This window comes from Lycium ferocissimum, chromosome 8, assembly GCF_029784015.1.
Source record: "Lycium ferocissimum isolate CSIRO_LF1 chromosome 8, AGI_CSIRO_Lferr_CH_V1, whole genome shotgun sequence".
In the NCBI taxonomy this organism is placed as follows: Eukaryota; Viridiplantae; Streptophyta; class Magnoliopsida; order Solanales; family Solanaceae; genus Lycium; species Lycium ferocissimum.
Genome location: NC_081349.1, coordinates 32,540,386 through 32,551,139, shown reverse-complemented (window position 1 = coordinate 32,551,139; position 10,754 = coordinate 32,540,386). Strand labels below are relative to the sequence as shown.

General features: G+C 42.4%; 1 protein-coding gene across 1 annotated transcript; it reads left to right on the top strand.

Annotated features, from left to right (window-relative positions):
- The first annotated feature begins 7,636 nt into the window (after window positions 1-7,636).
- LOC132066262 (uncharacterized) lies at window positions 7,637-10,412 on the top strand. The gene is made up of 3 exons (XM_059459607.1): window positions 7,637-7,781; window positions 8,579-9,516; window positions 9,600-10,412. The coding sequence occupies exons 1-3, from the start codon at window positions 7,637-7,639 to the stop codon at window positions 10,410-10,412; spliced, it is 1,896 nt and encodes a 631-aa protein (XP_059315590.1).
- The last annotated feature ends 342 nt before the right edge of the window (window positions 10,413-10,754 follow it).

Genomic DNA, 10,754 nt, shown 5'->3' with positions numbered 1-10,754 from the left:
ATTTTTCAATTTTATTGGATGTCACTACTAAAAAACGGGAATTTATGACAGACGGTTGTTGAGAAATCCATCAAAATTTAGCTCGTCAGTAACTGAGAAATCCATCAAAATTTAGCTCGTCGGTAACAGTTCTAACGGATTTTCGAACTGATTCCATTGAAAACGTCCGCAAAAAAATTCCCGGTTTTTCAGAAGTGTGTCCTCAAATTGAAGCTCTAAGGATCTTTCGGTTTATGGTCTAGTTATACAAGGATTATTCATGGGGTCAATAATAACTTAACTCCTATGCGGAGAATATATAATAATGTAGGGATTGTTGCGTGTTTACTTTAAGGGTGGCTTTGTTGTTGTTAGTTATTTATATTCATTTGTTGTTGTATTGTTATTCTACATGCATTCTGTTTCTAATGAAATTATAAAGATTCGTGCAAAACTTATGTTGAGTGTTTGTGATAAAGAGTTTTTGATAGGAGTATTATGTGTGCAGAATTTTATGCTGACATTCTTTTTGGAAAACTAATAAAGAAATTATGTTACATAAATTAGGACAAAGGGAGTATAATAAATCTAGGATTTAAATTTAATTGGTTCAACTTTTAAAGTTCTTAACACTATAGTCGTTGCACTTTGGAAAATTATAATGAGTTCAAATTTTGATCTGTTGAAATTTAGTGCTTTTTCACATATATATCTATGTTTCGAGTTACAAAACATTGGTTTCAATTTAACACATATATAACTATCGGAAAAGGGTCAAAAATACCCTTAAACTATGCGAAGTTGAACAAAAATGCCCTCCGTTCATTGTTTGGTCCAAAAACACTCTTAAACTATACGAAATGAAACAAAAATGCCCCTATTGTCACTTAATTGGGTAAAAAATTCTCCTTTCCTAATAAACATATTGTTTCTTTTCCTTTAAACACATTTAAAAAAAAAAAATAAATTAAATAAACCCTTTCTTGTTTCTTTTCTTTTAAAAATCCCTGGGAAGTATTTTTTTTTTAAATTCTTAATCTCGTTTTATCATTACCCGACCCATGTATTTGTTTTAACTAATAATATAGGTCATATATATAAGATCATAGTAGCCCCATCATTTCCCCCTGGAACTTGGCAGCAAAACTCACTTTAGCAACTAAACTTAACTCCGTAATTATTTACCCCCCTAAACAACTTAAGCGATAATTATTTACCCCCCTTAGCGGTTCTGGACCGCCGAGTGTATTACACTCGCGCCACGTCATTGCCACATCATTGCCATGTCATTGCCACGTCAAAAATTACCAACTCTTCATTTTTTATTTTTCTTTTATTATTTTTTTCTCTTTCTTCTACTTCTCTCTCCTCATTCTCACCACACTTGCACCACCGCCACCAACACCACCGCCGCCCCCCACCTTCTTCCGCCCCTTGCATTGTGATTTCTTCATTATTGAAGAACACCACCACCACCACGCCAACCCCCACTTGTACGCATTGTGATTTCTTCATTATTGAAGAACACCACCACTACCACGCCAACCCCCACCCGTTGTGATTTCTTCATTATTGAAGAACACCACCACTTACCACGCCAACCCCCACCCCATGTTGCCGCATTGTGATTTCTTCATTATTGAAGAACACCACCACCACCACGCCAACCCCCACCCCCAACCAAACAACCAAACCCATGTACCCGCATTGTGATTTCTTCATTATTGAAGAAATTGCAATGTTCAATTTCTTCAACCGAGGCAATTTCAATTTCTTCATTATTACCGAGAAAAACTATCAACAATTTCGCCACACAGTCCATTTGAACGTAAAATAACCATCACTTGAAGAAATTTTATTATTTTTCTCTTTAGACCCCCGCCCTTCTTCACCCCACAAATTTTCGTTTCTCTTTGTTTATTCAAAGTCAAATTCGTCTCTTCCCATAAAAAAATCTTGACGAAGGTATTGAAACAAAAATCACATACTTGCACTCCGTAAAGAAACTAAATTGAAAGAAACAAAAAATTATCCAACAAAGAGGCATATACATTTCGTGCAATTCATCAAGAAATTAAGCATTTCTTCACCGAAAATTTGTCGCTCGTTCTACTTGGACCATTCCATTTCCATTCAAATTCGAAAAAAATAACTAGCAAATGTTAATGTAATTTTTGCAAAATTTGAAATAGCCCCAACACAATACAAGAGATCGGCCGCAATACCGTAAAATAGCCCCAAAACCAACCGCCAACCTTGCCATGAAAAATGCGAACTTTAAACCACCCCTTTCAAGAGAAAAAAAAAAAAAAAAAAAAGGAAAACCATTAAGAGAATTAGGATGGAACCTTACGGGTATTGAATAAAAACTTGGAGAAATTGGGGTTTAGAAACTCGGTAGAGAGGGAAAGGATGGTGGGAAGGAAGATGGGTGGTGACGAGGTGGCTTAAGGGTGGAGATGGGTTGGTTTTGGGGTGAAGGAGAAGGTGGTTTGTTGGTCGGTTAATGGGCGATGGTAGCGGTGCGGTGGTGGTGTGATGGAGATCGGTGGGTGAAGGTGGTGGTGGGTGACGGTGACGGAGGGCGGGTGTGCGAGGCGTGGGTGGGGGGTTGGAAGAAGGAGAAGGGAAAGAATAAGAAAGAAAAGGAAAAAGTTAATTTAAAATGGAAAATAAAATATTAAGAAAATCTTAATATATCATCCAATTAGAAGATGACATCCGTACAAGAGACCACTTTTAGTGTTTATTTTTTCCTCGCGCTTTTAAGAGATTGAGTACACTTTCTTGCCACGTCACCGTTAAAGGGGTAAATAATTATCGTTAAGTTGTTTAGGGGGGTAAATAATTACCAGTTAAGTTTAGTTGCTAAAGTGAGTTTTGCCACAAGTTCCAGGGGGAAATGATGTCTTTTCTCTTTTCATTTAGATAACAATAAAATTCCTTTTCCTAATGAAATAGGAAATATTTTTAATCTTTTCTGAATTAAAATAGGATAAATATTTGCTAATATAATCCTTAGTTTTAAAGTTAAGATACAACAATCATAATGCCATAAAACAAGAATTTTATTACATTGCTTCAAATCACAAAATATCTTTACGATATCGTCGATGGAATTATTGTTGACCCTTTTTCATTTTAACTTAAAAACCAAGGATTACATCAGCAAATGCTTATCCTACTTCAATTTAGAAAAGATTAAGAAATAAATATTTCCTATTTTATTAAGAAAAAGAATTTTATCGTTATCTAAATGAAATTAATGACGGGATTACTATGATCTTATATGTATGATATCTATTATCAGTTAAAAAAATACATGTGCTAATTTTATTTTAATTGATAAAATGAGATTAAGAAGAGAAAAATTACCTCCCACTTTTATTCGGTGAAGGATTTTAAAGGAAAAGAAACAAGTAAAAGATTTATTTAAAAATAATATTTTTATAAAAAATGTGTTTAAAAAGAAAAGAAACAAGATGTTTATTAGGAAAAGGGCATTTTTGACCCAATTAAGTAACAATAGGGGCATTTTTGTTCAATTTCGTATAGTGTAAGGGCATTTTGGACCAAACTATGAACGGAGGGCATTTTTGTTCAATTTTACATAGTTTAAGGGCATTTTATTTTTGTTCAATTTTACATAGTTTAAGGGCATTTTTTACCCTTTTTCGTATAACTTGTTTCTCAGCACGTGTATATCGCGTCATATAATACATGATTTTGTAAAGTTTAATTATAAGTTTGAGTATATAATTATACATGAATAAATAAAGTACAAGATCTGTAAATGTGATCAATTGTAGGGTGATTTGTTTGTCGAGGTCAAGATGATCAATGTGGACCATCGTAACTCGTATGGTGACTTGTTTGTTGAGATCAAGATAATTAGATATCGTCTAAACCTACAAAGTGAACCATCAAATTTAATTAGATACATGTGATTCACCTTCCCTTTGTAATCAACCTCTTCTATATTACAATATAAAAGCCAGCTCTACTATTATTTATGACGTCTATTCTCTTGTAGTAATTTTGCAAGAAGAATATCATGACTTCTTTATAACTAAAGTGTTAAATACCTGAAGCATGGTCATTTTCTTTTTGACACCTTGAAACTCAAGCTCAAGAAAAAATCCTACGCACCATCTTTAGTCAATTTATAGTATGCACTGTCTTACTCCAAGACAAATAAAAAAGTTTCATACTGCCTATCCACGACCAACACCGATCTTACCACTTTTTTCCCTATGATTGTCAGTTCATTTAACAGATGTATAAATAACTAACTTTACGACTGTAATACAAAAGTATAATAAGATATTCCACCTCCCAATAGACTAAAATTATGGAGTAAGGATAGCGTACAACAAATGAGCATTACTTTGACATTTTTGGAATTAATTCTGATAGAAAGTACAGGACTGACCTCTTTTTCTTCTGTTAAAAATAATACTCCCTCCGTTTCAATTTATATGAACCTATTTATATTAACCTAGCAAGCAGGTTAAGAAAGAGGGAAAACTTTTTGAAACTGTGGCCCAAAATAAGCTTTAAAAATTTGTGTAGTAAATCATTCAAAGTGAATTTGTTTCCAAATTAGGAAAGAGGCCATTCATTTCCATAAAAAAAAAAAATAGTGAAACGAGGAGAGTAATACATAACAATATCAACAATACATGTCAAAGTTCCCAACACCAATAGAGACGCTTCCATTCCTCGCTTGTCCCAAGATGAGTGTAGCTCCATAAATAAAAACCAGTTAAATTTATATGAGGTGCCAAAGATACGCAGCTAAATTCGTTCAAAGATTTGAATAGTGTGATGTATAATGGAATGGACAAAGAGTCAGATCTAACCGAATGCCGGATTCGCGTGACCTCGGACTAGAAAACCGAGGTCGGTAGCCTCCTGTTACAAACTGTAAAGAAATGCAAACGAAGTAAAACTCAAGAACAAATGGAAACGGATGCTGAATTCTTAAATGATTATTGATATGAATCCTCTCTTTTTTTTCTCCAACCCCCTTTTATGAATGGAGGCCTCCCCTTTATATAGTAGAGGAATTTCTAACCTAGTACAATTCTAAGTAAAGCAAGTAAATCTGGTGACAGCTGCGTCGCCGGGATTGACGCCGGAATATCCGGGTGAGGGCGGATATTTCGGTCTTCTGTTGATGGCAGTTGATCATCTTTCCGCTATCGCCTCGTACTGGCCCGACCTCGGGCTTCCCGATCCCGGTGAGGTGCTCGAGCTTTACCCGAGCATAATTATAACAACGGGAAACCGAGCGTACTCGTGTCCTCGGTTTTACCCGTATATAGATAGTCCCCCCATTTCCCGTGGCGCAGTTATTGACGACGGGGAATGGAACCTTTAAGTCAAACCTCACTCTGCCCAATGCTAGGTCATTATTAACCAGCCGCCAAATCTTTTTGGGGAATCCTCCTTGAGTCAGAATTCTTGATACGCTACAGGATCCCAAAAAATCCTCTTCTATATAAAGCCCATGTTTCCTTCCTTTCCCATGCGTCCATACTTCTTCAAACCTCACTTTTGTTTCTCCTTCAAGCTTACGTTAAGAAAAACATTACACAACCATGGCGTACGTTCCATTACTGACCCAAGGTGAAGGTCAGTCTTCATTCATACCACCGGCTGGAACCGAAGGCCCGGACAGGAGTTAGAATCTCGCTCGCCGGCATTGTCCGTCGGGTTTCGCCTACGCGAATGACTGTAAAGTTCTTTACCATCTCGACCCGGTGGAGGATTTCAGATCTCTTATTGACGATAATGCCATTACCACGGTTAGGGAAGACTACGGCCTAAGCGCGGATGTTGACCTTCTCCCTGTCGGGGATGATGTAAAAATAACTCATCATGTCCCTGGCTATTCGTTGTTGCATACGTACCCCTTTGCCATTGGGTTCGTCCTTCCCGTTCATAGGATAATCGAGGACTTCTGTTGTCGATATCGAATATGTATCGGTCAAATAGCCTCTCAGATTTGGAGGCTTGTGTTCTGTATTGAGAAGTTAGCCAATGCGGCCGGGGTGGCTTTCTCTCTCGACCACTTACTCCATTTATATATACCTCGGGTGATCCGAGGGGGAATCGTTCAGTTGATTCCCAGGGGAAGCCGAAGTCTCATTGACCCTGAAGATGATTACGATAGAGGGTGGCTAAATCGATTTGTGATGATACGCACGGCCCAACCGCACCGCCCTCTCTGTCGAATTTCCGAAGTGTGGAACCCTTCGCCGAGGCTCCGGTCGAGCCCATACGAGGTCGCTATCTTTGAGTGGGTGATTGCCCTTCTCAGGGCTTCTCGTAGCCTAGGGCGTTCTTGGAGAAGGATGGCACCTGATGGGTGGAAAGGCAAGGATCACGGTAACTTCTTGACCCAAATACTCCAACCTATATTCTTCTGTATCTTATCTTGACTTAATGTCTTTTGGTTTCCAGGACTTCGGCCGAGGAAGGCTCCCAGGGCGAGGTCAGTGACCGAGAATGTGGCTCGGGGGAGGAAAGCGCATGCCCCATCGAGGCCACCCAGGAGTAGGGAGGCCGGTAGTTTTCCCATTGTACATTCGGGGGTTGGATCTCGGGTCAGAACTCGCCATATCATGGGAACTCGCCGAGAGTTGCCTTCGGGCGAAAGCGCACCGGTGATTGTGCTTGACGAGGAAGATCTGCCTGAGCCGGATATCCCCGGGTCTTCCGACCCTGGTGCAAGTCGTGGGGACAGTTAACCGGTATCATCAGTTACCGCTGCATCCTGTGGTTGTGCTTGGAGACCTCATTCCCCGACTCATTAGTTCGAACCGGGATGTAGCCGCTTTATTTTCGTTTTCCGAATACCGGCCATAGAGTAGGGCTTTTTCTTGTATTTTTTTTTTGATGTACTGATGTACCTGGTACGATCGGGTTTTTATGAAACGGAAAAAGAACTTTTGGAATGTTGCAACTGATTCTTATTTGACTTTATCGAGCATTCCTTGTGTGGTGTTTCGTACTTAACCGTTTAGCACACGCCTTCGTTGCATTTTATCAATAACCGTTGATTCCATACTTTGAACGAACCTGGCGTGTCTTGCTCCTGTTTTGAATTTCGTAATTCATAAATATTCATTCCGTAACCGAGAACACGGTTAGTAGACTCGATCAGGGTCGGTCCGAAATAGCACCCTTTACGAGATATTTACAAGCTTTCTCAAGATCATGGAGGGATTTATTTGAAGATCCGACCTGGGTTTCTTCGGAACATCGATCTGTTCGATCACGAGCTGTCGGTTTAGCCGACGCCGTCTTGGTTGCTTCTCGCATACGCTTCTCATGATCAGATAGGACCAAAGTCCCATCCGTCACATCCGCCTGACACCGCCACGTGTCGGCACCCTGTTGGCCTTGAAGACGGTTGCAGAAGATTAACCGTCTCGGCCCCACTCTATAAAAGCGAGTTTCCCCTTTCTTTTTTTCACTTTACGATTTTTACCAAAGCAATCTTTACCTTCGTTGCTGCTCTGAGTTCTTCAATCTTCACATCTTCATACCTCCAAACCTTCATACCTTCATATCTTCATCTCCTCTTCTTAAACACCGTTCCCATCCACAAACATCTGTTTTTAGCACCTTGGCCCCTCATAATTTCAAAATGACAAGCAAATCTTCAAAAACCAAGGCTGGTGAATCCTCCTCGGCTCCCAGACCTGAACCGCTGGTATCCGACTTTGTTCCTCAGGATTACTCGACAGTTCGAGATTTCAAGGTTGAGAAACCTTCTCAGCAGGGGGATCGAGGTATCGACATATCTGAATATCTGTGCACGATACCCCCGAATAAACTTGAGCAAGTCAAAGAGGATTGTGGATGGAAAGGAAAGGAGGTCGTTATTCCCGACCAAGACGAGGCCATAACGACTCACATTGATGGGTATTTAAGCGTTTTTACTTATCCTTTCACCTTCACCACACTCGACCCGGTTGTGGTCGATTTCTGCATTTGGTACGAGGTCACCCTCGGCCAAATTCATCCATCGTTTTGGAGGATTGTCGTGCTCCTCAGGCATTTCGCTACAAACGCGAATGTCCCGTTCACGGTGCCACACCTTCTCCGTTTAAGCCCCCGTGTCTTTAGAAGGGGAATGATTAAACTCTCCAAACGAGCCGCAAAAGCGCCCTTCTCCGGTCTAGACGAAGATAGGGATCGGGGTTGGCAAGGCAGGTATGTCCGAATCAGGACAGCGGACCTGATTCCCGCTGATAAGTTTCCGTTTCCAGAGAAATGGAACCCAAAACGTAAGTTAGTTTATGTCGACGTGATTCGGCCGTGTACCCGTTTCCATCCTAACCCTTTCGTTCGTTTGTGTGTATGCAGCGTTGGTCCGAACCCTTAATGCGGTTCCCAACCTCGACCAATGGATCGGGAAAATATGCTCCCAACTGACTTACGCCGAGCGCAACTGGAGGCGTTTATCCCGGTCCCGTTGGGAGGCCGGGACCCATGGTAAGCCTTCTCCTTAGAATGACATCTTTTTTGTTCTGTGCAGTATGCCATATTGGCTAAATAACAACTGACCTTCCCCTTTGTTTCACAGGTTTATCAAAGGCCACCAGGATTCGAGGCCAGGAAACTGCCGAGGCCTCAGCCGACGAGCAAGACATCGATGCTCCCGGTCAGGGAGATCTGATCGTAAGGAGGAAAAGAAAATCTTCTGAATCATCTCAAGCCCCGCCCCAGGCTAAAAAGAGGTCGAGGGATGTTACTCGAGAGGCCTCTTTGGAAGGGACCCCGGCCCGCGCTCTCGATGCGGACGTCGTCGGTCAACTACTGGATCATCCAGAAGATGATGACCAGGCTTGGGGCGAGCATCGTTTTATCGACAAGATCTTCGAGCGTGATTTACTTGGTTCTGCTGCAGCCACTCCACCGTTGGTGGAAAGCTCAAGCCGAACCCCGGGTAATATCTCGGGGTCGAAAGCTGGTACTTCTGCTCGAAGTGCTGAGAGACTGCCAGCTGCAGCTGCCGGATCGAGGGCAACTTCCTCGATGTCAGGTTCTAAGGTACCCACTATCCCGCCCTTGTACGGTATTGGCTCCGTTCTTCCGATACAAGCTGTGGCCACATCTGAAACGATAATTTGCATACAGGATTCTCCGCCGCCATTGGTGGACATTCCTGCCGCTGTTGCGAGAGCCAAAAGCGGGGTGACCGAGCAGAGAGCGACCGGTCACGGTGGGTACGAAATACCGGCTCCGGGGATGTCGGGTTTCGAGCATCTGCGCATCCCTGTGGCTCAGCGTTTCGGGGTTAATTCAGGCCCCAGATTGGAGAAGTCGTTTCCTGCCCCAAGTGTCGACCCGAGTCGGAAGAGGCTGATTTCCTTTAATGTGCCGGCCGATATGAATATGTTATCGGGTCCTGTTGGGATATTCAGCTATCTGTATCCCTTGGTGTCCCAAGAGGATCGACAGAAAATGGCCGAGGTTAGCGAATCGTGCCTGTTCAATGAGGCTCAGCACGTATTGAATCGGGTAATTCTTGATTTTGGATTCTTTTTACCCAACTTATTTAACTTTGAACGTCATTTTAATATCCGTTCCCTCTTCCCTTTTAGGCCTCCGTGCTCCACCATGCGAGCTTCCACCGGTTTAGGTTCGAAGTGGGTCGGCTCCAGGAAGAACTCGACGTTAAGAGTCGGGAGGTGGACGAGCTCCAGGTCTTATATGAAAAGGAATTAGAGCATATCTCGTCTCTCCCCGATTTCACCCTCCTTAAATCGGAACTCGACACGGCTCGGAGTGAAGCCGCCGAAGCCAAACGCGAACGCGACGAGTTGGCCGAGAAGGTAAAGGCTTTTGAAATTTACAATAAGTCTTTAATAGCCGATGCTAACACCCTCACTTCTCAGGCCCGAGCGTATGTCAGCCAGATAGATCAACTCCGTTCAGAGCTTGATGGGATCAAACCCGAGCTTGATTCCCTCCATGAAGTAACCGTCGGTGCTGTGGCCGAGCGTGATATTCTCCGGGAGCAACTTCGGTCGGCGGAAGAACAAATAAAAAACCTTAGCTCATCACTCGCTTCGGCCGACGCGGAGAGGGATCAACTGGGCCGAGCCATCGCCGATTTGCAGGTTGAGCATGGGAAGGCTCTCGATCAACTCTCGGGTTACGACGACATGCTCGATCAATATAAGGCCGACGTGACTGCCGCCGAAAAGGCCAGTGATCTTAGAGCCGAGTATGAGCGATGTTTGTCCCGTAGGATGACCCTCGAGGAGGTTCAAGCCACTGGTGTGGATCTGTCGAGTTTGATCGAGGAAGCAAGAAAGCATGAAGCAGAAGCGAAGGCTGTGTTTGATCCCGAGGATTCGGATGTTGACACCGATTCGGCCGATGGAGAGGCCGAGGAGTCTGGTGAAGAATAGTTCAGGGGCTTTGCGCCCCTTTTTTGTTTTGGATATTTGTTTTGAGGCCACTGTCTGGGCCTTTGTAAATCTCGTTTGTTGTGTATAAATGAACCGAAATTTGTATTTGACTTTGCAAAGTATTTTCCCGCTTCACTGTTTGCCTAGTTTATGCCTTTGTTGTAATTTGCCATATTGCGGTCAAAATAAAATTCGGACGGTAACGGCCCATGATCGGGCTTTGGTTCATGTAATTGTTAGTCGCTGCTTCGTTCGTAATTTAAGAGGCGGCCCCGATCGTGATAACTTTGCATTTTTAGACCGAGGTTGTTGACCGTTTTTGGACCGTGGTCCTTAACTGTT

What these genes read in the sequence shown, in the direction of transcription:
- LOC132066262 (XM_059459607.1), top strand. Translation starts at nt 7,637, where the DNA reads ATGACAAGCAAATCTTCAAAAACCAAGGCTGGTGAATCCTCCTCGGCT. An exon ending in TTCTCAGCAGGGGGATCGAG is followed by an intron (nt 7,782 to 8,578) that starts GTATCGACATAT and finishes TTTGTTTCACAG; the next exon opens with GTTTATCAAAGGCCACCAGG. An exon ending in CTCAGCACGTATTGAATCGG is followed by an intron (nt 9,517 to 9,599) that starts GTAATTCTTGAT and finishes CTTCCCTTTTAG; the next exon opens with GCCTCCGTGCTCCACCATGC.